The sequence below is a fragment of the Centroberyx affinis genome, unplaced genomic scaffold, assembly GCF_046629955.1.
Source record: "Centroberyx affinis isolate AG114_WGS23_722 - 3 ecotype Tasmania unplaced genomic scaffold, CSIRO-AGI_Caff_v1 ptg003561l_1, whole genome shotgun sequence".
Classification (NCBI taxonomy): domain Eukaryota; kingdom Metazoa; phylum Chordata; class Actinopteri; order Beryciformes; family Berycidae; genus Centroberyx; species Centroberyx affinis.
In genome coordinates, this window is record NW_027281493.1 from 147477 (window position 1) to 175000 (window position 27524).

The 27524-nt window shown below is 40.8% G+C and overlaps 3 protein-coding genes across 4 annotated transcripts in view; all 3 read right to left on the reverse strand.

Moving 5' to 3' along the window:
* Positions 1-359: 359 nt before the first annotated feature.
* On the reverse strand, positions 360-2553 carry LOC139661592 (E3 ubiquitin-protein ligase TRIM21-like). Of its 2 annotated transcripts, XM_071540078.1 has the most exons (2): positions 2327-2553; positions 360-2293 (listed from the first exon to the last, which is right to left on the reverse strand). In XM_071540078.1, exons 1-2 carry the CDS (start codon positions 2551-2553, stop codon positions 910-912), a joined length of 1611 nt encoding a protein of 536 aa, XP_071396179.1. In that variant the 3' UTR covers positions 360-909. The 2 variants fall into 2 exon arrangements, with proteins under 2 accessions (XP_071396179.1, XP_071396178.1); XM_071540077.1 differs by having other exon boundaries at positions 360-2553.
* Positions 2554-6458: 3905 nt separating this feature from the next.
* On the reverse strand, positions 6459-8024 carry LOC139661581 (E3 ubiquitin-protein ligase TRIM39-like). Its single transcript, XM_071540060.1, has one exon. It carries the CDS (start codon positions 8022-8024, stop codon positions 6777-6779), a length of 1248 nt encoding a protein of 415 aa, XP_071396161.1. The 3' UTR covers positions 6459-6776.
* A 6132-nt stretch (positions 8025-14156) lies between these two features.
* The window catches only part of slc13a4 (solute carrier family 13 member 4), a 40818-nt gene continuing 27450 nt past the window's right edge, over positions 14157-27524 (reverse strand). Inside the window, exons 9-16 of the mRNA XM_071540064.1 lie at positions 22975-23094; positions 22357-22458; positions 21165-21266; positions 20230-20345; positions 16718-16839; positions 16153-16314; positions 15082-15219; positions 14157-14294 (exon numbers count right to left, since the gene is read on the reverse strand). Coding sequence (XP_071396165.1) covers positions 14157-14294; positions 15082-15219; positions 16153-16314; positions 16718-16839; positions 20230-20345; positions 21165-21266; positions 22357-22458; positions 22975-23094 — 1000 coding nt within the window. The remainder of the gene's footprint in view (positions 14295-15081; positions 15220-16152; positions 16315-16717; positions 16840-20229; positions 20346-21164; positions 21267-22356; positions 22459-22974; positions 23095-27524) is intronic.

The window sequence follows — 27524 nt, forward strand, 5'->3', positions numbered from 1 at the left end:
TGCTGACAGAGGACATTTCTGTCACCATCACTTATCATATTCTATAGAGGGCTTTCAGCTGGTGGATGCTGCCCTCTGGCGGCCATATTGGAGGTCCACAGCTCATGGCAACAATGGCTGACAACAGCTGATTGTATTTCTAATCTTCTGATTTGGCGTCTCATCAGTGTGGAATAGACCAGATTCATTTCTGTGCTCTAACTGCCAATTACCTTTAGAACAATAACATCTTTCAAGCTTTGATATCAGTCAAATGTTAAATAATTTAAGCATTGTAGTAAATAGCAGTCATGTAACCATACAAGTGTGTTCCATTTGTTTTTATTCATTAAAAAAATAAAATCTTTAAATGTGAGGAACAAATTGCAGAATTACTTCTTATTCATAAACTGTTCTTCAGTAATTGTGTCAACATACAAAGCTCAGAATATGTACAATGATCTGATAATAATAACACATTTTTGATTGATCACCCAGACGTGTTTAAGTGATTTTACCAAATGCTTCTGATTTCTGATGACATTACTGTGCAGAGTTATTATATTAGAACAGATTAGATTAAACTTTAATGATCCCTGTGGGGAAATTAATCTTTTGCAGTATTAAACTGTAATAGGATACATGGAAAAAAAAAAAGGATACAAATGAGAAAAGAGCATTAACCATTTTAACCAGAATCTGTAGTCAAACCTTTACTGTATTTAACTTTAAGAAACATTATTTCTTTCATACAAGACATTCCTTTTGCCAAAAAGTAGAAAGCTATAAAATGATTTTTGTCGTTTTATTACAATTCTCCAACATTAAAATGACTTACAAAAATAGGAAAACATATATACTTCCCTTGAATATGTAAATGTGTTATCTTAAATATCAATGAATCCTGTCTGAGAAAAACTAATGATTAGTCTAATCTGTGTGATTGACAGGAGAGATGATCAGAGGGGCGGAGTTTTTACCACCATTATAAAAACTGGGACCAAAGAATGGGTAGAGTTTCTCAGTGAAGCTGCAGCCAGTAAAGGAGTAGATAAGAACTGCAGCATCTACATCATAAAAGGAGACCAGACCCTCCTCATAATCCACAAACACCCCCACCTTCTGAGGTTTTGATTTCAGAGAGAGGAGGACAGGAGGGTCAGCAAAAGCTTTGTACCCATTTTCATTACTCAACCATACAGTCCAGTAGCCATTCTTGGGACTCAGTGTGATTAGTCCCTTCCTGTTGATCGACCCTCTGGCCACTCCTAAACCCCACCAAGTCTTCCCTTTAACCTGAACCTCATAGTAAAATCTTCCTGAAGAGAAGCTCTGCTTTCCTAAGACACGGGCATAAATAGAAAATCTCTCTGGGTTGTCTGGGAGATTCTTCTCTACATCACCATGATGTACTTGTTTCCCATCATCAGACAGGGTGAGTTTAGGATGCGCTGTATCAGGATCCAGAGTCACATCCACTGCATACTGCTGGACCCCCTTCAGCTCAACATCAACACTCAGCGTCTCCATCTCTTTCCTGAGAGTCTCCTCCAGCTGAGCCACAGCTCTCCTCACAGTCCCCTCATATGATGAGCGATGGACACTGACCTCTGTCCAGTCCTTGGTGTGTGGAGGAGTGTTCAGGGATGGGAAGCTTTGGAGGAGGTGGAGGTGGTCTTCAGTGCGTGAGAGCTGCTCCACCTCAGCGGTTCTCTTCATCAGCTCAGAGATTTCCTGTTCCAGCTCTTTGATGAAGCCTTCAGCCTGTTTCTCTGTTGTTTTCTGCTTCTCTTGGATCGTCTCAATGAGCTCAGCCTGGCCTCTCTCCACAGACTGCATCAGAGCGGTGAAGACCTGCACACTGTCTGCTATCTCTCTGTCTGCATCTTCCTTGCTGAGCTCTACTGAGTGTTTGATCTCCTGAATCTTCAGTCGTCTCTCCTGGATCTTCTGCTGAATTTCAGCCTCCGTCTTCCCCAACTCAGCCTTCTTTCCTTCACATTCTTCCTTCAGAGGCACAATTTGATGTGACTTGTGGTCTAACTCAGTGCAGAACTGACAAACACACATCTGGTCCGTCTTGCAGAACAGCTCCAGCGGTCTGTCATGCTTCTTACACATCCTGCCTTCCAGGTCCTCCACAGGATCGATCAGCTTGTGTCTTTTCAGGCCCGTCATTCTCTGATGAGGCTCCAGGTGAGTCTCACAGTAGGAGGCCAGACACACCAGGCAGGACTTCAGGGCCTTCAGTTTGGTCCCAGTGCAGACGTCACAAGGAACTTCTCCTGGTTTGGCACATCGTTGGTCTGGGCAGCTGCTGGCTTTCACCTGAGCTAACTTTCTGAACTGAGCAGCCATCTCGGATATTAAAGTATTGACCCGCAGCAAAGGTCTTGTGTTGAAAACCTCTTTACACATGGGACACTGGCACTGGACACTAATATCCCAGTGCTGTGTGATGCAGTTTTTGCAGAAGTTGTGTCCACATGGTATGGCGACTGGATCAGTGAACACATCCAGACAGATGGAGCACAGAAACTGCTCTTCAGATAGGAGACTGCTGGCAGCGGACATATCTAGACACTGAGACCTAAAGTGAAAGTGTGAAATGTCAACATTGTTATACAGAAGTGTTAAATATTTGTATAAAAAATATTCAAGTTAGATTATTGGAATATTAGCAAAAGTCGTTTTGAGATATATTTCAATTGCACTACATAGAAAACGTCATTTGACAACTGTCAGGGAAACATCCTATGTGGATATAGTAGCTCAATTATGTGTCACTGCTCTCTGTTTAAACACAGTAAATATTATCTGCTGTACTCACCTGTGAAAGCCAGAGAAAGAGAGACAGTTTTCTCGACTGCAGCAGTGCTGTTGCTATGAGTTACTTTCAAGTTTCACTTCAGCAATGTGACGCTGAAGCATTCCTGTGTTTCCAGTGTTTCTCCGCCTCTTACTACAGATAGAGTGGTAATGCCTTGTTGCCTGAATCATGTTTGAACATGATTATCCAGATTATTCTCCAGACTAGACTACTGTAACAGCATCCTATATGGCATCCCTTCCACCGTCCTCCAAACATTACAATTGTCACGGGGAGGCAAGTGAACCCAAGTGCAGAACACAGAGACAGGAGGCAGAGGGTAAATTCAATGATAGTTTATTTACGTGGCTGGAAGTAGTAAACCTGAAGCTGAGGTGAGGTGCGAAGCTGGGCCAAGGCAGGACAGGGAAAGTGCAGGGGAGAGCCAGGCAGAGTGGGATCCAGATATCCCATATCAGGATATGTTATAGGTTAGTTTAATCAAGTGATTGATTATCCATATCTGGAAAGACAGCAAAAATCAGGCAGCTGTGTGGTGGCGAGTTGACTAACAGGCGGCCAGATGGACACTGGAGTGTTAGCTTGGACTGACACTTGGTTGATAGCTTCATGGTTAGATGCCTACAAGCTACAGTGTTTCATTATTTTTTTAGCTCAACATCTTCAATATAATATTGGATCACTCTAAACAAAATGTTACTATTTCTCTGCAGTCAGCTGGTTAGTCAGTTAGTTACTGAATCCTCCCATTCAGGTCTACTTATGTGGGCTGCTGAACATTAAATGCAAAAACTAATTCTCTTCACATGAAACATCTATATTATTTTCAACTTAAGACATTGTTTCCCTAAACGTGAGAAAATGTTTAAAAATGTCATTTTTAATTTGTGCCTCTGTATATTTTACTATGCAGGTAGACTCCTCCGGCTATTCAGAATGGATTAGGCTTTTCATGGTGATCTTTGATGTGGCATTGAAAATATCAGCTTCCTAACAGAAGGATATCACAGGTTAAATAATTTACTTCTTAAAATGAGTTATGCTTAAAGTTAAGTTTCCATACGTAACAAACAAACCAAAGTAGCTCACTATTAGGTTGTAGTAATATAGTGATATAGGTAGTGAAATATATGGAAATATAACTTTTGATTAAATATAACTCATTGGATTACGATTGGATTGGATCTTTCCTTTACAGTAAAGAAACAGATGAGGAGTGAGGAGCACATACTGTATATCATATATTTTTAAAGTTTTATATATTAATTGATAACTGTGTCGGTTCATTTTTTGCAAAACCTGAAATGAACGAGAGAGGAGGAAACAGAGACAGAGACAAAGTGAGATGAGAGGAGACAAGTAAGTGTCAAGAGAAGAATGCAGGAGGCCGGCCTGAGGAGAGAGACAGACAGACTACAATATTGGCCTGTACAGACTGCTGCTCAAACTGTTTCCTATGCTGCTTCATTTACACCCATGTATGTTCATGTCAAATTACACCAGATTGATGCATTTTGCTGTTGAAATTTAAAAACAATTCTCCTGGGGGAGGATGCCCCCGGACCCCCCTACTATGGTTCTGTGACTTCCTCTGGGCTGATGTTCTGAAATCCTAACAACACCCCTGGTTGTCTCGCTTATTGCCGGTTTAAACACAAACTTTTATTTTGAAGGTGTCAAAGCTAGTGCCACTTCCTGTTACCTTAAGTGACAACAAATACATGACAAAGAAAGGACCTCCATTTTCTGTGAAATGTTAATTTGTTTTGTGAAATGTAAATTTTTTTGTGAAATGCTATGTTTTGTCAATTGTTGTTTTGTTTTGTGAAATGTTGTGTTTGCACCTCAGGGTCACCGTAACTACAGAGTCTTTGCCATCGCTGCCTCAACCCTCTGAACTCCCTCCCTTCACACATCAGAAACTCAGACTCACTCCCTACATTCAAAAATAAATTCAAAACCCACCTCTTCAAAACTGTCTTCAATATCTGACTCCCACTGCCTCTCCAGAAATGAACAAACTGGCAACAGGAAACCAATCACTATTTTTTAAATTCTACTGTTTTACTGTAATATGCGCATTCATGTAAATATTTTATTGTCTTCATTTATTATCATCACTTTGTATCAATTGTTTTATGCATTTTATATATTTATTTTCTTTTTCCCTTAGCTGTTGTAAAGTGTCTTTGAGTATCATATAAAGCGCTTATAAATAAAATGTATTATTATTATTATTATTATCATTATTATTATGTAATTAGTTCTATCACACATCTTGCGATGCAACTTGGACACATCATCAGTGATGTAACCTGGGGTCATCGGGTGTTTCGGGTCTTTCAACAATCATACACCCTCACCCAGGCGACCCAGGTGATCAGGCCCCTGCTTGTGTCCAAGTAGCTTGTGTGGTCCACGGATTGCATCTTTTGCCCTGCCCGTCCAGACACCACAGATCCCACCAGCACGCTGTGGTGCAGCCGTTACCCGGCCTGATCCACTGCCGCCTGGGCCCTCCACTTCCTCCCAGTCCTCACCACAATGCCAGCCGAGGAGACTTTGGTGTCAGTGGAGTCTCTGTCCAGCAGGACCTCTTGCACCGGTTACCATGAACTCCTCTGTCAGGCTGCTGAAGGGGAGCCGTAGGTTGTTCATGTCTCCGTATAAGACGATGCTGCTCAGACTTCATGGCAGGCCCAACCACCTGTACAGAAAATGGCTGGTCTTCCTCTCGAAGCCCTCGACAGTGGTCATCAGGACCGCGTAGACGGGCAAGGGCCAGAGGAGTGGAGGTAGGAGGCCATGCTGGTAAATCCAGGCCTTGAACTTCCCTGGCAGCCCTGAGTTGTCCACCGCTGTCAGCCATGCCTCCAGCTCACTGCTGGTCGCCTGAGTGCTGCAGTGTCCTTCAGAGTGCAATCGAAAATCTTGCCCAGGCTCTTGACGGGCTTTTTGGTGACTGACGGGATCTGGATACCTCCGAGGGAAAAGCTGAACTTGTCAGGCACCTTTTCCCTCTTCACAACCAGGGACCTGGACTTTGTTGGCTTGAACCTCATCCGTAACATACTTTTGATACATTTAATGAATATCTTTTCTTTTAATTACATTACAAAATGAATTCACACCCAAAATGTCACATTTGAGAGAGCAGGGTTGTCTAGTGATTAGAGAGAGCATCCATCAGTATCCATTATGATACCAAGTACTTTTCATGAATAATGTCAATTAAAACCACATAATGACCAAAGACATACAAGCATCATGTAAATGTTTTGTTTAAAACATTTCCAACTCAACTGTGTTTAAACATCACTTTTGTACTGTAAAAATAGTGCAGAATAGCATTGTGTGAGATAAAAGTTCCAACAATTTGAATAAGTTGTGTATGTATGTATGTATATATGTATATATAAATAGCAGTCATGTGACCATACAAGTGTGTTCCATTTGTTTTTATTCATTCAAAAAAAATCTTTAAATGTGAGAAACAAACTGCAGAATTACTTCTTCATAAACTGCTCTTCAGTAATTGTGTCAACATACAAAGCTCAGAATATGTACAATGATCTGACAATAATAACACATTTTTAATTGATCACCTAGACATGTTTAAGTGATTTTAGCAATTGCTTCTGATTTCCGATATGATATTACTGTGTTGTAATAGGATACATACAAATATTTGGATAAAAAGGAAAAAAAAGGAAAAAGAGCAACAACCATTTTAACCAGAATCTGTAGTCAAAAGTTTACTGTATTTAACTTTAACATTGTTTCTTTATGACAAGACATTCATTTTGCAAAGAAATAGAACGTTTTTGTTGTTTTATTACAATTCTCCAACATTAAAATGACTTAGGTTACCTGAAAAAAATAGGAAAACATATATACTTCCCTTGAATATGTAAACGTGTTATCTTTAATATCAACGAATCCTGTCTGAGAAAAACTAATGATTAGTCTAATCTGTGTGATTGATAGGAGAGATGATCAGAGGGGCAGAGTTTTTACCACCATAATTAAGACTGGGACCAAAGATTGGGTAGAGTTTCTCAGTGAAGGTGCAGCCAGTAAAGGAGTAGATAAGAGCTGCAGCATCTACGTCATAAAAGGAGACCAGACCCTCCTCATAATCCACAAACACCCCCACCTTCTGAGGCTTCGATTTCACAGAGAGACGGACAGGAGGGTCAGCAGAAGCTTTGTACTCATTTCCATTGTTCAAGCATGCAATCCAGTAGCCATTCTTGGGACTTGCTGTGATTCCTCCCTTCCTGTTGATCGACACTCTGGCCACTCCTAAATCCCACCAAGTCTTCCCTTTAACCTGAACCTCATAGTAAAATCTTCCTGAAGAGAAGCTCTGCTTTCCTAAGACAGAGATCCAAGGAGAAAATCTCTCTGGGTTGTCTGGGAGATTCTTCTCTACATCACCATGATTCACTTGATTCCTGTCATCAGACAGGATGAGAATGGGATGTGCTGTATCAGGATCCAGAGTCACATCCACTGCATACTGCTGGACCCTCTTCAGCTCAACATCAGCACGCAGCTTCTCCATCTCTTTCCTGAGAGTCTCCTCCAGCTGAGCCACAGCTCTCCTCACAGTCCCCCCACATGATGAGTGATGGACACTGACCTCTGTCCAGTCCTTGGTGTGCGGAGGAGTGTTCAGGGATGGGAAGCTTTGGAGGAGGTGGAGGTGGTCTTCAGTGCGTGAGAGCTGCTCCACCTCAGCGGTTCTCTTCATCAGCTCAGAGATTTCCTGTTCCAGCTCTTTGATGAAGCCTTCAGCCTGTTTCTCTGTTGTTTTCTGCTTCTCTTGGATCGTCTCAATGAGCTCAGCCTGGCCTCTCTCCACAGACTGCATCAGAGCGGTGAAGACCCGCACACTGTCTGCTATCTCTCTGTCTGCATCTTCCTTGCTGAGCTCTACTGAGTGTTTGATCTTCTGAATCTTCAGTTGTCTCTCCTGGATCTTCTGCTGAATTTCAGCCTCCATCTTCCCCAGCTCAGCCTTCTTTCTTTCATATCCTTTCTTCAAAGAGACAATGCAATGTGACTTGTGGTCTAACTCAGTACAGAACTGACATACACACATCTGATCCGTCTTGCAGAACAGCTCCAGCGGTCTGTCATGCTTCTTACACATCCTTCCTTCCAGGTTCTCCACAGGATCGATCAGCTTGTGTCTTTTCAGGCCCGTCATTCTCTGATGAGGCTCCAGGTGAGTCTGACAGTAGGAGGCCAGACACACCAGGCAGGACTTCAGGGCCTTCAGTTTGGTCCCAGTGCAGACGTCACAGGGAACTTCTCCTGGTTTGGCACATCATTGGTCTGTGAATTACTTTCCATGAGGATATTTTCATTATTCCCTCTCGTTACTGCCTCTGTTGTTGAGACCTAAAATACCAGAAATGACTTCTAAGATTCTTTCACAAATTGAGTTGGGAACTCTTAAACTGGACCAAATGAAAACACAAAGCAAATCACTGGGTCAACTGTTGATATTCAAGAAAATTACAGTTTTGCTAGCATTTGACTGCGTTACAATAAGGGCTAGGGACTCTTTTATAGAAAACTCATGTGGACAAAGGCAGACAAAAGCAATATACTATATGTAACAAACTATACATTGGTGGAAGAAAAAACAACTATTTGCTGCTATTTGTTGCTGCTCTGTGTGTGTGTGTCTGTGTGTGTGTAGGTTATCAGGCTGTCTGCTCACAGAGGAAGGCTGTGCTTCTCTGGCCTCAGCTCTGAGCTCCAACCCCTCCCATCTGAGAGAGCTGGATCTGAGCTACAGTCATCCAGGAGACTCAGGAGTGAAGCTGCTCTCTGCTGGACTGGAGGATCCACTCTGGAGACTGGACACTCTCAGGTCAGGAGAGGCTTGCTGCCAGGCAGTGGCAATGTCGGCAGCCATTTTCTCAGTAATACTGTGAAGCTGTGTAATACTGCTGGCCATGTTTCCATTATCAAAGATAATATGCTGGTCTGACTTTGTTTATCTCCTAATGCCCAGTGTGGACCATGGTGGAGCACAGTGGTTGAAATCTGGTCTGAGGAAGTGTACGTTTGTATTTATTTTTATTCTTAAAACCAAACCAACAGACTTTCAACTATTTTGATGGTGTAGTTGCAATTCCAACTGTGAAATATGTTTTTATGGCTGTGTCTCCCCATCAGATATGTGTGAACTTACACTGGACCCAAACACAGCAAACAGGAACCTATCTCTGTCTGAGGGCAACAAAAAGGCGACAGTGGTGAGAGAGAAGTGCCGATATCACGATCACTCCGAGAGATTTTGCAACTATCAACAGGTACTGTGTAAAGATGGTCTGACTAGGCGCTGTTACTGGGAAAGGAAAGGTTGATATAGGAGTGACTTACAGAGGAATCAGACGGAGAGGAAGGGGTGCTGACTGCTGGTTTGGAGGGAATGACAAGGCCTGGAATCTGTACTGCTCTAGTAAACGTTACTCAACGTTCACAATAACAGAGAAATAGACACACAAATCTTCCCCTCGTCTGACTCTAACAGAGTGGCAGTGTATCTGGACTGGCCTGCTGGCACTCTGTCCTTCTACAGTCTCTCCTCTGACACACTGATCCACCTCCACACCGTCCACTCTACCTTCACTGAACCCCTCTACCCTGGGTTTGGGTTTGGGCTTGGGTCTGGGTCTGGGTTTGGTTTGTTTGGTTCCTCAGTGTCTCTGTGTCAGATATAGGAGGGAGAGTCACCTCCTGTGTAGAGGAACAGACACATGCACACACATCTTAAAGTGAGCATATTAATTGGATTTGGATTCTCATATAGATTTACTAATCTCACTGTAAATAGTGTATTCTATGTGTAGGAAAGACCGACCATGGTTTTCATCATCACTCATGTACAAGAACGTGGACATTTTATTTGGAAAATGAAATGAATGAGACATTTAACTAGATAGAATCGAGTTATTGTTGTTTATTTGAAAGTCTTTTGTTGATTATTGACCTTTGTTTCATTTGGTATTTCATTAATCTCACCACTCTAAGCTAAACATGCATTTTGTTTTCTACATTTGTTTCCCAGAAATAAATGTACATTGTTTGATCTTCTTTTCAAGCAAACCCAGTTTTATTCATTGTATATTTTACATATTGTTATTATTATCAACTAATGCATTTTCGTATTTTTAAGATGGGATCAAATTTGTAGCAGAAGTAGTGAAAAATGTGCCTGTCTTTTCAGCTGTCCATTAAACAACAGACTACACCACTGTTCTCCTATGAGAGCAGAGCACCACCACTTGGTGGAAAGTGGGAATTCTGAGTGGGAAGTTTCCCAGTTCCCTGTTGTCTTGAACGCATCATGATTACTCTGACTTAGTGGGTGGACCAAAACAAGTTGATTGACAGTTTGGGCTCATCAGAAAAAGCAGAAATAAACAGAAAAATATATATGGGAGTAAATAATAATAATAAATACATATAAAAACAAATATAAATAAAAATATATAAAAATATATAAATAAATGTATATGGAAATACATTTTTAAAATATATATGAAAATCTATATATATGGAAATAAATTAACAAATAATGTGACAAAAAATGAATTTAAAAACATTTTGTGGAAAAAATAAAGCATTAAATAAATTCTGATTCACACCACTTCATATTCCTATATTAATTTTTATCAATCTTTTTCTGTATATATTTTCCTTTTTTTTTATTCCTCTTTATACTTCCACATTTATTCTTTTATTCATTTATTTATCATTGTGGCACTCTCAGTCTTCCATAAATCTCAATATGTGACTGTTTTGTGGTGTTGTTTGCAAATAAACCAAACCCAGTTTTGATGTTTTAGTGGTTTTATTATCATACATGTATTGTTATGTTTTATCATCTTAACCCTATTCTGTGGCTGAGTTGGATATGAATGAAACATCAAGGTAAACACACATCATTTCTGAATATTACAGTTCATTTGAAAACATGTGAAGGTACATTATTTTTATATTACAAATCTGCATATATTTACAAAGGTGTGTGGCTCCGGGGTCAAAGGTCACCGCTGGAGCACCATCAAGACATATGAAAACTTGAGCAGAACTGAATAAATTACAAAAACAAAACAACGGAAAATGCAGGCTTCAGATTCTGTCCTACATTAAGGCCTACACTCCTGTAATGATGTGATATAAAAAAAGGCACAAATTACATTTTGAATTTGTGTAAAAATATAAAGCATATCTTTTACATAGTCGCACAGTACTGTGAATGTTTTGCGCGAGCCCAGGTACCGCCAGCCAACAGCTATTGTGATTTGACAGCTGATTGAACAAACTACCATACAAACCCTGCTCTCTCTCTCTCTCTCTCTCTGTAGTCTCTACTAAATGCTTTGGGTGCTGCGTTCAAAACAACTCAGAACAGAGAGGGGTTTTAAGTTTTCTGCACCTCTGCAACCTTCCAAATGGAGCTTTCTTGATGCGTTCACATGCTAGTGGAAAAATCCGACATCCAGGACTTCCAAGACGGCTGCTAAACAGCGTTGCTTTCACATGCTATTTTGTCAGAAAATCAAACCTGGAAAACAAATGATACACAAACATGGACGTCCAGCAGCTTAACCAGCTAATTTCCCGAACTTCATATTTCATTTTTACAATATATCTGAAAGCACGTGAATGCAGCGTCGGACCTCCAAGCCAAAGTCAAGTGAGTAAATAAAGAGCGGACAGTCCGGGGCCTCATTTATAGAAAAGTCTTACGATCATATTTGATTTTACCTGGTTGCTTACACAGAAAATTAGTTATCAAAAGAGCAGGAGTGGGTCTCACTCCTTCATTCTACAAGTCTTCAAAGTCAAAGTTGATGAAAAAAAAGGCTACAAGAAAACAAAGCATTTTAGATGATGTGAGAACAGCTTTTGACCTCAGAATTCCGGTTACCATAAAACAGATGAAAAAAAATGAGCATGAAAGTTTAGCTTCAGCCAAAATACAGCGGATATGAGCATCCTTTGAGTAAAAAAAAACATACTATGTGTGTGGTTATCAGGCTTAAACCTGGGACTTTCTATACATTGCACATTGTACAGTACTTCATCTTACAGTACAGTTTACATTCTTGATTTGCTAATTGAGTCTGGGGTACAAGGACGTGGAAGAGAAACAGCAAAAAAAATATAGATATATAATACAAAACACAGAGGCATCGTTTCCAGTTACAACACAGCATTGAATCCATTATATAATCTGTTGATTTTGAGAGTCCAGTCACTCAGGGAGTTTTGTGGTGAAACATCCTGCACTGCTCAACAGGTACAGCAAGGCACTAACACTGCCAGGGTTGGGGGTTCAATTCCCACTAGGACCTCCTATGCTAAAAAATAGGCACTCATGGTACTGCAAGGTGCTTTGGATAGAAATGGCCCGCAAGAATTTGAGTGATGGCAACCGAACCTAAGCAAGCACAACGTTCTCACAGTATATTATGGCACAGTATCACTGGTAAAAATTCATATTAAATCAGCTTTGGAAACTGTTCTGAACTGACAGAGATATTTAGCTCCTGATTTACGATGCAGATCGCAGCTCGACGTCATCTCAGCTTTGATTTTGGTGCTGCATTTACACAGATTTTCAACGTTGATGCAGCCGTCGTATTGACATCATCGTCAACGTTTGCCGTTAGGCCATTAGGTGATTTTATAATTTGTTGCCTTCTGTGTATCGCCCCTCCCTGGTTCGAACTGCTTTCTATAACATCCAGTCTTCTCTATCCTGTCATATCAGCACCTTTGATAGGCCAATTCTCTAAGTATTGGATAGCTACAACTCATTTCACTGATAGTCCATCAAACTAGAAGTCACTCAGTAGAGCTCAACCCTCCACCAACACTTAACAATATAGAGTACATATACATTCATATATATAGCCTACAAGACAACAAGAAAGACCTCAGTCTCTTTCTGTTTGGTATTTTCAGTAAGAGATTAGTGTTTACTCTGTCGAGAGACAGACTCCTAAACCAGCAGGTCAGAAAGCATTGGATAGGTAGCAGCGTTTATGTCTACAGTACATTAGCAGCCGTTGTATTCATGGATCTATCCTGCATTAATACAGCAATCAATTATTTCCTGAACATTGCACAGTGGAACTGTAGTACTATATTAAATAAACAAATCTCTGAAGTCTCTCAACCAACTAGTTACATAGCATAACTGCAGCTTTAGTTTAGCAAGCATGCAGTAACATGTTATGTGCCAGCAGCCACATACGCTCATTAGCTTAGGAAGGCATGATGTCGCTCTGAAAGCACCGACTGGGTCGATATCACCGATTTCAAGCAGCTTATAAAAACTTCATAATTTATCATAAATCCTGTCATATCAGCACCTTTGATTGGGTGATTCTCAAAGTATTGGATAGATACGACTCATTTCATAGAAGTCACTCAGTAGAGCGAACAATTCTCCAAATTCAAAGCTGCAGCCTCTGTAACAGTTTATTTTTGTTTATCATTTCTCTTCCGGGTTTGATTTTCTGACAAAATAGCACGTGAAAGCAGCGCTGTTTAGCAGCTGACTTGGATGCTTTGATGTTGGACTTTCCCACGAGCACATGAACGCAGCATAATAGTTAAGGCAAAATCATAGTCCTCTAACGGCAGAAATCCAGATCCAGATCATAACCAAAATCTAATCAACAGATCTTTGGGCTGAGAGCGATCTGTCCGTCAGTTTCAGACAAATCTGTTTGTGACTCTTTCAGATATCTTACAGACAAACAGGAATGCAAAGAAAATATGCTTTTAAATATGCTTAAATATGCTTTTGTTTGAGGTCAGAGCGCCCCCTGTGGACATTTTGAGGAAGGCATTTTGCATCCCTCCTAGTGAGAATTAACTTTTACCAAGGAAGCAAAATGAACCAAACGGTCTGAGCACCGGGGCAGCGCTGGGCTGGCTACATCGGATACGCAGCAGCGCCTCCTTGTGGCAGATGAAAATACAACTCTAACTCATATTTATGCAGCAGGTAGTGGGTCTCCCCTGCTCCCTCTCTCTCTCTTCTCCCTCCTCCTCCTCCCATCCTTCCCTCCATCCCTCTTCCTCCATCAGGTCCAGTCTACAGGTAATCGGTCTACATAAGGGCTGATTTCTGAGCAAAGTCTCCCTCTTGAGATGCCGTTTGTTGTTTTTTGCTGTCTTTCCACACACACAAACTCCCCCATCCATCTATTCCTCTCTCTCTCTCTCTCTCTCTCTCTCTCTCTCTCTCTCTCTCTCTCTCAGTGATTATTCCCCTCTCTTCGTGCTGCTGGCCTCTCGGTGGTTATAAGCTCCCGGTGGCGTTCCTGGCCAGCGCCCAGGCAGGGAATTCGGTGAGGTTGAAGAGCGGGACACCCCACGTGGTGATGGCCAACATCACCACCGCCACGCCAATCAGGTTCACCCCGAAACCGGCTTTCACCTGGAGACGACAACACCGGAGAGGAGCAGGGGTAAGAGCGGGATAGATTGATGTAAATTCATCAGAATAGACAAATGGAAATATGGTCAGGTGTTCTGTAGAGACCTCGGGTTAAAGTCACACAAGTCACACAAACACACATGGTACTTGGTAACTAGCATGGAGCGTGTTAGCATGGAGCCTACTATCACTCAACATAGTGTATGCCAAATTGTTAGCATGGAGCACCAGAGCAAATGATCTTCTGGGGACACTTGGATGATTTTGGCGTCTATGCTCTCATCACTTAATGGGAAGGTTGACCCAACGGGACAATCTTCCAAAACTTGGTAATTTACATTTACGTTCCTTTTAAGTTTAGGTTCCTATAAGTTTAAGTTTAAGTTCCTTCAACTTTCAATTTGCCACTTCCACTTCCCACCCTGACCATAGCTGACACCCAAACAATGGGCTAATAATAATAATAATTTGGGCAAACATGGCGAATGTACGGCGTCACAATTGGAGAGGATGGGACTCTCTTCTTCCACTTCTTCCACTTTGTGATTTACACTGGTAACAATTTTCACATAAAATCTTGCAGCTTTAAGTCTGAATGTCAAGAGTTAAGAAATGAAAACTGTCTATTCTGCGTTCGCTATTACACAACAGATCTTTGACACACTGTACCCACAAGCCCTTTGATGCTGCAGGTGCAGGGAGAAAGTGTGTGTTGTGTTAGGATGACTCTTTGTCTGTGTGTGTGTGTGTGTGTGTGTGTGTGTGTGTGTGTGCGTGTGTGTCGCACCATGTCGCTGATCTGCACGTGGCCGTAACTGAAGACGATGGCGTTGGGGGGGTTCCCCACTGGAAGCATGACCCCAAACGACACACACATGGTGGAGGGAATGAGAGTGTGGAGGGGGTTGATGTGAAGCGTCTCTGACTGGAGGAGGGAGGGAGAGAGAGAGAGAGAGAGAGAGGGAGAGAGAGAGAGAGAGGGAGAAGCAGAGGTAGAGCGAGGTTAGGAAAAGAGGGAATGTTGATGCAGTTTGAGTTTCTCTTTTCTTTGTCTGTTCAGCCATGGTAGCTATCACTGCTCATGCTAACTACCCAGTTCTTCTTCTTCTGTTGATTCCAAACAAACTCTTATTTCCAAACTCTTTCCCAGGAAAGAGCTACCAGACACCGGCTGTTTAGAACAGACAATGGAAAAGCTTTCATCAACTAGATATAGGTTGGATCACTGTTGTGTTAGAGCAGAGAGAGAGAGAGGAGCAACACATTTATTTATGTGAAAATGTCGCAAATTATTACTTAAAGACCCCATGAAACAGCATCTTTACTTCCTTGATTTGATGTATTTCCTGTTGGAAAAGGATGTTGGGCCGGGACATAACACAGTGAGGGATCATTCAAAAGTCTAAACCAATGGGAGATCAGTCTGGGAGAGAGAGAGAGGCAGATTTATTGGATGGGAGGGGCGGAGGGGCGGGACTGTTCAAAACACGGTGATGTTTTATTGGTTGGAGTTTTTAATTTATGCCTCCTGGTGCAGCATGAGGTCGCCGTTAAAGATCCAAGTAGTGAAAGTAATGGGAGTTAATTTCATGGGGACTTTAAATAATCAAATTACTTACTTATTATGTACTTAAATAATCAAATGGTTCAACATCGCACAGTAGATCATAATTCACTGTATTCAATGTTAATACACCAGTTGGTCTCTCTTCCATCTCTCCTCCCCCTCGCTCCTCTCCTTCTCCCTTTCATTAACTATTTCTCAAGATCATTAATAATAAGAAGCGGGTAAATAGTGAGAGAATAAGAGTGTGAGGGAGTGTGTGTGTGTGTGTGTGTGTGTGCGTGTGTGTGGTACCAGAGCGGACAGGATGGGCAGGAAGACGGTGAGAGTCGCCGGGTTGGAGGCGAACTCGGTGACGGCCGACACCAGCAGGCAGGCCAGCAGGGTGACGGCCCAGGGAGGGAGACCGCTCATAGGCTCCAGCTGCCTGCCGATCCACACCGACAGACCCGACACCTGCACACACACACACACACACACACACACACACACACACATGCTGGTATTACGATACGCATGGGGATCTTCATTGGTTACGCTTCGCTGGTTTGGGGTAGATCGGAAGTCATTCGTTCCAGTGGAGGAGGTTTTGACAGACAGAGGTGAGACTAAGTCAACTTTGCTCCAGTCCCAAATCAGTCTCAAGTCTTGAAGCACAAATCTCAAGTCAAGTCCCAAGTCTAAATGTAGTCAGAACAAATCAAGAGTCCAGTATCAATTTAATATCTTATATATAAAGGAAACTAAATATGTAGGACTTTTCAATGCAATGTGGTTTTAATAGGATAAAAACAAGTGTATAGGTGCATCATGAGACACACACACACACACACACACACACACACACACACCCACATACCTTGCAGCCGGCAGCCAGGGCGTAGCCTCCTCCCACCAGGATGACGATCTCCCATGGCATCAGCCTCTGGAAGTCCTTCCAGGTGATCATGGGAGCCAGCGGGTCGGACTCCGAATCATCATCTGAGAGTTAGAAAACACAGAAAACACATCAACACTGCTGTCACATCCAATTAAACCACACAATGTACTGCAGGTATTTCAGGTATTTTCATTATTTTGAGAACAAACCACTCGTATTCAGCTCTAACAGGAGCCACAGTAACTGTCAGGTTTATTTATAGGGAGGTTTTAGCAAACAGGATTGTCACAAAGGTAAAGAGATTTCTTTCAGCTGTAGGGAATAAAAAGGATCCTGTGAGCAGAGAGTGTGTGTAGGTTTATAGGGAGTGAGTGAAATCAGTGATATATGTAATCATAACCTTTTTAGAGCTGACATAAATCTTTACTGTGTTTATTCACAGTATAAATCCTAGTAGTAGTATAGTAGTAATAGTATAAAAGTAAGGGGGAAAGCATAAATCGATGCTTTGTTGAATGTAGAATGGATTTTTGTTTCATGTTCATCACCGAATGGAGGCGACTTTTTCTTTGTTCCCACATTTTCTGTGTTTTTCCGATCACATAACATTTTGCCTCTTCATCCCTCTTCATTTCTCTGTTCAACTTTTATAATCCCCGAGTCAGTTCATTTCAGTGAGTGAATTGAGCTGCAGTTACCACCCATAGTCAGCAGGGGGCAGCACTGAAACACTAGTGAGGTTGAATAAACAGGCATGTAAGATGTAAGACGACTGTATTCTGTAAATTATGTACTGTATTATGTTGAAGTCTTCATCTTTATTTGGACTCTGTGAGTTGTAATGGTGTTCATGTTTGTTATGGATCCCACAAAGAATAACCGTCACCACAGTAAGACCCCAAACTTGTGACAAAGTTAGAAAATCAAATATTTTGTTTTTTTAAGCATTATAGCATAATAAATACAATAGGTTGTGCTATGTTACATAACATTATGTTATATTATGTCATGCTATGCTATGCAATGCTATGTCATGTTATGTTATTTTATTTTATGTTATGTTATTATATGTTATTCTATGTTCTTATGTTATGTTATTATGTTATTTCTATGTTATGTTATGTCATTTCTGTTATGCTATGTTTTGTTATATGTTGTTATTTGTATGTTATGTTACGTTATGTTACGTTATTTTGTTATGTTACGTTATGTTATTTTGTCATGTTGTGTTGTGTTGTGTTATGTTATTCTATGCCATGCTGTTACGTTACATTACGTTATGTTCTGTCATTTTGTTATTTGTTGTAATGTTATGTTACGTTATGTTGTATTGTAATGTTGTGTTGTGTTGTGTTGTGTTGTGTTGTTGTGTTGTGTTGTGTTGTGTTGTGTTGTGTTGTGTTGTGTTGTGTTGGGTTGTGTTGTGTTGTGTTGTGTTATGCTATGCTGTTATGTTACGTTACGTTATGTTATTTTGTTATGTTATAATGTTATGTTACGTTATGTTACGTTATATTACGTTATTTTGTTATGTTATAATGTTATGTTACGTTATGTTACGTTATATTACGTTATTTTGTTATGTTATAATGTTATGTTACGTTATGTTATGTTATTGTGTTATGTTGCATTATGTTATTTTGTCATGTTGTGTTGTGTTATGTTATTCTATGCCATGCTGTTACGTTACATTACGTTATGTTCTGTCATTTTGTTATTTGTTGTAATGTTATGTTACGTTATGTTGTATTGTAATGTTGTGTTGTGTTGTGTTGTGTTGTGTTGTGTTGTTGTGTTGTGTTGTGTTGTGTTGTGTTGTGTTGTTGTGTTGTGTTGTGTTGTGTTGTGTTGTTGTGTTGTGTTGTGTTGGGTTGTGTTGTGTTGTGTTGTGTTGTGTTATGCTATGCTGTTATGTTACGTTACGTTATGTTATTTTGTTACGTTATAATGTTATGTTACGTTATGTTACGTTATTTTGTTATGTTGCATTATGTTATTTTGTCATGTTGTGTTGTGTTATGTTATTCTATGCTATGCTATTAAGTTACGTTATGTTATTTTGTTATTTGTTGTAATGTTATGTTACGTTATGTTGTATTGTAATGTTGTTGTGTTGTGTTATGCTATGCTATGCTGTTATGTTACGTTACGTTATGTTATTTTGTTATGTTATTTTATGTTATGTTACATTACGTTATGTTACATCATGTTACGTCATGTTATTTTGTTATGTTGTAATGTAATGTTTTGTTGTGTTATTCAATGCTATGCTGTTACGTTTCTTTATGTAACATTATTTTGTTATGTTATGTTGTAACGTAGCATTGTGTTGTGTTGTGTTGTTGTGTTGTGTTGTGTTGTGTTGTATTGTGTTGTGTTGTGTTGTTGCATTACATTATAGAAAGCAGCCTGTCTGAACTCCGCTGCAGGGTCGACCACACAGTGTCAGTGTGAAGACTCTCAGGTTTTGTGCCGCTCTATAAACTAGATTACAGATGTCAGATGTCACAGTTTTCCAGGTTTCTTCAAAACGTTGCACAATGTTTGGCCTGGAAAACACCAGCGTCTGTTTTGCTGTTTTGCTGTTGCTGTTTTGCACATGAACCAGTGACTGCTGTGACCCAGTGAACCTGCACCATACAGGCAGGAAATCAGCCTGAGCGGAGCCGCGTTACTAAATATATATGAATATAAAACATATATATGGCTGGTCCCATCGTTCCCACTCTGCTGTGAACACCGGCTGCTGAGCAGACTACACAATATTAACACAGGGAAATCACCGTCTTATGATTTTCTAACTTTGTCACAAGTTTGGGGATTAAGATCATTATGGCTGATGTGGCTGAGTTATGAATTGTGGTGCTCATGAACACACAGCTTTCTCCACATTCATTCATTTCGAGGCGGTGCTAATGCTTATAGGATTTTCTCGTTTTGAATAATGAAAGATTTTCTCCGACATGCAACTTTGATTTGCAGGTTGGTGATTCTGCACTGCATCAGGAAGCTGAAACATTTTTCCTCTTGACAGAAACAGCCTCCTTCAATTTTATTTTGTGTTTATGTTCAATTTTTATACTTATATTCTATTTTTTCCTCCTTTCTTTCCTGGATCCTCTCACTTTTGCTGCTGCGACAACCCAATTTCCCCACAGAGATCATTAAAATTTCATCTTATTTATTTATTTTTTAAAATTAACAGACCCCCATCAAATAGTATCTGCAAGTAATGTTTGTATTAAGCTCCTTTGGGTGCCAGTTGGGTCGGTTTTGCCATGATGGGCAATATAACAAGTAAAAGAAAGTTTAGATGATCACAGAAAAACAGCTTAAAGTCAGTTCAGGTTCCGTTTCTCTGCTTAACTGCGTCACTGAGTTGTCTGCATTGTCCTGAGGTGGTAAACTCCGCTCACCTGGTGCTCCACGGAGGATAAAACAAACATTTATGCATCAAATACTGCTAGTTGTTGCGAGTGCAGGGTCCTGACCTTTGTTTCTACAGCTGGAGGAAGAGGAGGAAGAGGAGAAGGGTCGTCTGGCAGGGATGAGGAAGAGCAGGAAGCCCAGCAGGACAGACACCGTCGCGTCGGTCCTGTAGCCTTTCCTGAGAGAGGAAAACACAAGAATAAAAGATACAGAGGAAGAGAGGGAACATGGGAGGAGACGAAAAGATGCTGCACACTTCATGTTAATCTAACTGTCATAAAGTTCAACATTAAGTGTTCTTTCAGGTCTGCTTAGTACCAAGATGTGAATTTTCTTCTTGCTTTTTCCTTGTTTTTGTGTCTTTCAACTGTCTCTGTTACATCTACAGTATGTAAGTAAAATAAGTAAATCTTAATTTATATTGGACTGTTACAAACTGCTTCCCAGAACAAAAGGAGCAGCAACAATAAAAGAAACTTAGCAGGAAAAAATAAAAATACTAACATAAAAGATAATGACATCAGAAACAGAAATACAATAAATACTGTCAAGCCAAACATTAAAATCACAAAACAGAAATAAAGGGGAAAAATACAGACAACTAGGCTAATCTAAATGTAAATCTACTGTATGTAAATCTAATCTAAATGTAAATCTATAGTATGTAAATCGACAGTATGTAAATCTAATATAAATCCACAGCATGTAAAGCTCTTTGTAATCTTGTTTTTGACAGATAAAGATTATTGATTATTATATTATTATTTTTTTTATCAGACCAAGAAAATCACAGACAGAGACAGAGGTTTTAGTCAAAGGTGTGTGTGTGTGTGTGTGTGTGTGTGTGTGCCTGTCTGTGTGACTGAGTGTTTATGCCTAAAGCTGCTGATCGCTGGCTGCGGTTGCCGCCTGAGCATTTGATCGCAAACAGCCGTTATCTGGTTACCCAGAAGGCCTTGCGTTGCGGCGGTGTGTCGCAAGCGCTCTGGGTACGTACTTCTCAAAGAGCGACGTCCAGCCGGGGACGAAGCCGGGCTCTCTGGTGAACCACAGCAGAGTCATCAGGACGAAGAAAACCCCCGTCACCACCTCCGGATAACTGAGACACACACACACACACACACACACACACACACACACACACACACACACACACACAGACAACCACAGAATCCCATGAGCAACAATTATATGAGTGATAACGTGTTTGTGCTTCACGTTGGATGGGTAAGAAAGAGAAAACCAGACACACACACACACACACACACACACACACACACACACACACACACACTGCAAAAACTATCCATCTTAAGTTATGTATTGGGTCTTAAAATGTCTTAAGTGAACAAATCGGATAATCAGGTGAAATAATTTTGTGTGTTTTCAATGCAAATCAACTTGTTTTAAGAAATTCCTAGGAAAAAAAAAAAAAAAAATTCTAGATACTAGAACAAAACTTTCTGTCTCCTTGGACTCTGTCTGGTCACTTATTCCTCTACAAACCAGTAATCCCTTAAAATAACCTTATATTTACATTAATTCACCCAAAAATCACCTTAAAATTAATTCAGGCAAAAATCACCTTAAAATGAGTTATTAATGGAGGAGACCCCATTAAAACCACCTTAAACACCCCTTAATGTAATGTAATATCTAATTTAATGTAAAATTGAGGGAGACAGGAACTTTCCATTAATAACTCACTTCTAGTGTCTTCATGAATCAACCCATGAATAAATCCCTTATAAACCCATGATACTAACCTTACTATTTTAAAACTATGTTATTTTTAATGGATAATTAATGTTCATGTAATGGAGAAATTTCAGACATTTCAGGGATAAAATTAAGAGTGTTTGGATTCATAGTGTGTTTCAACATAGTGTGCACTGACATATCTTTCTGTTTCTGTTGTCAGACGACTGCAAAACTATAAATTTGATTTGATTGAGGGTCACAAAATGCTAACAGCACAGAAACTACCATTAGCCTTGGTTAGCCAGTTAGCATTTTGTGGCCCTTGATCGTTCCCTGTCTGGAATACACCGCTCAAAATTCCATGATATTCCAGAAATTTCATGTCCGGTTGGAACCATGGTCAGGAAAGCTATGAAAGAGAAAAGTAACACACACACACACACACACACACACACACACACACACAGAAAACACACACACACACACACCTGATGGGTCCCAGTTTGGCGTACTCCTCATGGATCCTCCTCTCTGACAGCATCTCTCTCCTGGTTTTGCGTTTCTTGCTCAGCGAACACGTTTCCCTGAAGCTGAACGCACAACAACAACAACAACAACAACAACATCAACAACAAAAACAGAGAAAACAAAAACCACACTCATTCGCCGTTTCCCAACCTGTGGCTGGCAAGGCAATTATCCTGTGAGTCACTGTGATAACCTGTGATTATGATGTGAGGGGTGGTTGATAATAAGCCAGGTTAAAAGTAGAAAACACACACACACACACACACATGTACACACACCAACACACAAACACCTGGTTATGAGCATGAGCTGACACACATACAGGAGGATGCAACACACACACACACACACACACACACACACACACATACACACACACTATATTTGAGTCAAGTTCTATTCTTTAGATTTTTAGAATAGATTCAGTGATATTTCTCTCTCACCAGCCATCCTGCACCAAAGTAGGATAAACAAACCATTAAGGTATATATGCAGTTACTTTTTGGCCCACATCTGTTAGTCACACACACACACACCAACATACACACACACACACACACACACACACACACACTCACTTGCAGCCGAGGAAGAGGAAGTGCAGCCACAGCCAGGTGAGCACCAGCATGATGATGGCGATGGGGAAGCTGAAGATGAACCAGGTGCCGAAGTTTATCACCTTCGCATCCGGATAACGACTGGAGAGAGAGAGAGAGAGAGAGGGAGAGAGAGAGAGAGAGAGAGAGACGGAGAGACAGAGACAGAGACAGAGACAGAGACAGAGACAGAGACAGAGACAGAGACAGAGAAACAGACAGAGAAAGAGTGAGACAGAGAGAGAGAGACAGAGGAAGAGTGAGGGAGAGAGAGAAAGAGTGAGAGACAGAGAGAGAGAGAGAGACAGAGAGAGAAAGAGAAAGAGTGAGATGGAGACAGAGAGAGAGAGACAGAGACAGAGACAGAGAGACAGAGAAAGAGAGAAAGAGTGAGACAGAGAGAGAGAGACAGAGAAAGAGAGTGAGACAGAGAGAGAGAAAGAGAGAGAGAAAGAGAGAGACAGAGAGAGAGAAAGAGTGAGAGAGAGAGACAGAGAGAGAGAGAGAGAGAGAGAGAGAGGCCCAGAAATAAGTTTTGTTGCCAAACAATATTAGCCAAAACTCTTAAAGGTGCTACATGAAGCATTTTAACATCAACAAATCATTTCCACATTAATTTCAAGGAAGCAACGGGGCTTGTGGGAAATGTAGTCCTAATGTGGAGAAACACTAGAACTAACAATGCTACTGGAGTGAGATAGAGTAGACCGATCGACTCCAACATGGACTCACTGGTTTACAGTCAGTAGACCAAGGAATCACAATTAATTTAACAATGATATATTGATTTTTAAAAAACGCTACACACAGCATCTTGGTTTATTTCACGTTGGGGACTGCTGGTGGTTTAGATGACATCACCCGCTGCAGGCAGACCGCTCTACCTGTGACTCTCTGATATAAACCCTCTGGTCTGGAGTGTTTGCTCTGACTGGCAGCTGCTGCGTGTCGGGACAGTAAAGCCCTCCAATAAAACACACTGGGAATATAAACGCGGCGTGACCCGTGGCTTCTCAAGCTGTGGGTCAGCAACCAAAATGGGGTCAGTGGACGACTTCTGCTGGGTCCCGACATCAGTTAGCAGCAGCAGAGCAGCTAGGCTTCATAATATCAGCTTCCTCCTCTCTTACCTCTTGTTTTTTTTCACTGAGCTTCAGTCTGATGTTACTTAGCCAGAAAAACTGTGGTTCTTTCGCTTCATGTCAAATGGGAAGAAGCGTGAGAGTGACGTCCACATTCAAAATTATTTATATTTGTGAATTTAAAATCAACCGTAAATGAAGTGAGGCAGTCATTACTCACTTTTTTGTAAGTAGACTTGATTGTATTAATGTGAAAATGACCAATAAGTTTGTTTTTAATCATCTTCCACTGCCGACATCGGAGGAGGTTTTTTCCCAGTCGACAGGTCGTATTTACGGTAAATCCGATATGACATGAAGGAGGCATTTGGCTCCGCCCATTGAGGTTTAAGTCAACCAATCAGATCATTTCTGCCTCCAGAGCAGCTCTGCGTCTGAGAAACGTTTCTGGAACTAAAACTTCAATCTGCTATTTCGGTACAGTTGACGGTCACATGACTGAATATCACAAAAGATCTGAGGTATCACTGCTTTCATCTGCACTGACTCACACTGTTGCCTGTGCCTTGTAGCGCATTGTAGATCAATACCTGATCACTTTGTTTCTCACTTTCCTAAATGGGTTTTAACCAGTGGTGGACAGAGCACTCGAATGTCCTACTCAAGCAGAAGTACTGTTAAATTGCTGATGTTTTACTTAACTAGAGGTAAAAGTACCAGTGTAAAAATCTCCTTCAGTAAAAGTAAAAAGTGTCTGATTTAAAATAGAAATTTAGAAATACTGTATTTCCTCTAATATTGGCCCGGGCCTTTATTTACCTCAACTGCAGAGGGTACCAGGCCTTTATTGGAAGCAGGCGTATATTAGAGGCAGGCCTTTATTTCTAATTCCCTCTGTTTGATGAGCATATTTGCTCATATTTTAGTACGAAGCCTCCTTGTTTTCTGATCTGCTTCTGTTGGGGTTCGTTAGATAGACGTTTTTTTGTTACTGCAACGCATTAACGATAATTACGGTAATCGACGACGGCACGCTCCGGAGACTTCCGCCAGGCACCAGGAGTTTACCGGGATCCACCGTTGTTTTTAGCTGCGACCAACAGCTCTATAGCTCGCTCCACCCTTTGGCGGCCTATAGCCACACCGTGTGTGTACGTGGTCGCAGCTATTGCGAATTCACGCTTGTTTCCTTTGTTTTTTTCCCCGGCCTGTATTTGGGGCCGGCCTTCATTTGTTCGTGTCGACCACGGCCCCGGCCATTATCGGAGACCCGGCTTTTAATTGACTACCGGCCACTATTAGAGGAAATACGGTAGAAAAGAGACCGTTGTAGCTGTGATCTTTTCCATGTGATTCTAAAAGGAGAGAGGACAAACTAGATTCTTTTCACTGGAAACATTAGAAACGACAAAATAAAGTGCAGAAACAAAGTAAAGTCAGATTCCTCTTCTCACTGTGAATGGATCCACAGTTTGTCAGTTTACTGTTGATCCAGTTTCTGCTGCTGATGGAGAGACACACAATCTGTTCTGTGATGGATGGGATTTAAAACGGACTGAAGGACAAAACTGCAGTGAAAACACACTTAAGTAAAAGTAAAATGACTCAAAAAACTACACAAAAAAAAAGCGACTCAATTACAGTAACATGAGCGAGTGTAATTACTTGAACAGTAAGCAGTTCTCAGTCTCTGAAGTGTTGCGTCATTCAGATCTATACGAGCCCGGCGGTGATAAAGTGTGTTTGCTCTGACTCGCTCCACTGAGCTCTGACAGTACAGCGCTGTGCGGACACTAAGTGGGGGAAAGGTGATGTGCTGCAAAAAAAAAAACCTTTTCCCTCCCTTCAAAAACCCTCAAACATCCATCACTCTCAATAAGTTAGAGTCATTTGAACAGACGATAAAAACACTGGGAAAAAAATAAAGACGACAAGAAAGACTGAGGGGCTTAAAAAATGTTTCACCCTAGAAAAAGAAAAAGAAAAACTAAAGCTACAAAACCAGTGCTGTCACCATAAGGCAAACAACAACTAATATAAGCAAAAAGCAATTATATTTTCAGGAAAGCATTCGTTTTTTTTCTTAAAGGTTTCATTTATATGCATGGAGAATTCCCTTATTTACCCGGTTACTGAAGTCAAACTTTATTTGTATAAGGCTTTGAAACGCAAAAAACATTTTGTGCTAAAGTGCTTTACAAAACAGGGATTTGCAAAACAGGGGGGAAACGGGGTAATAAGAGCATGGTTCAAAGGAGAGCTGGGCGATAATTCAATATTATCGTTTATTGTCTTTCAGTGGAATCATATGGTGATTTTGGGATATTATGACACACAATTCTGCTGTCTAACACTCAGATTTTATTTAAAAACTCAAGTGAGGGATGAAACATTTTAAGGACATGATTTATTTGAAATTTTCAGTTTTGGTTGACGTCACACCTGCATTATCATATATATCAGTGTCGAAAAAATCGTGATATTGATTTCAACCTATCGCCCAGCACTAGTTAAAATAATGGAAATAAGACACACTGAGTACATTTCTATGATTACTGCTGCAGGTGTGAAAGGGACTGAAGGAAGAGGATAGGTTTGTGTGAAAATTACTATTATCTGCACGCCGAGTATAATTTCACGTGTGCATGTGTGTGTGTGCGTGTGTGTGTGCGTGTGTGTGTGTGTGTGTGTGTGCAGGGGTCAAGTTGAACGCTTGGCCTTGGCTTACTAGCATGGACTTGTTGCAGACACAAACTCAGTAAATCTGCCTCAGCGTGGAACTCAAGACCACAGAGACAAATGTTTTCTCAGAATTACACCACACACACACACACACACACACACACACACACACACGCACCAGCCTAAATACCGGGCCTACACTACAGTCTACACCCGGGCTGTTTACATCTTGTATTACATAAAAAGTGCCATTCGTTGCATTTAAAAGTAATTTCTGATCAATCTCCCAATTTGATGCAGTTGTCTCGTTTTTATTTTATTTGGCAAATAATGGTTGATAAAATAATTCATCAAGTTAATCATAATAACATAACTATAAGTACCTTACCATTCCTTCCATCTACTCTGATTGGTTCACGCTTCACCGCATCATCAGAGCGTGGAAAAAAGTTGAAAAAGTTGCTTCCATTGAAAATCTGGAAGTACTATCAGTCAGTATTCGCTGGATAGATATGATTTTTATGTAAATATACTGCACACCCGTCTAATCAGCCTGAATCACAAAGTGGGGCTGCAGCAGAGAAGAGCGTCCCATCCTCACTAACTGAGAAGCTGCAGATTCACTCTATTTGCCCAAATTAATTTCTGTTGTCTGTTTGCTCACTGGCGGGAAATCTTCTCCACACAGCAAGTGACGCATCAAAACTTCAGAGTGAAATCCAAACTAGAAAGCTGGACTCACCAACGATGGCTGAAAACGCAGCAGTC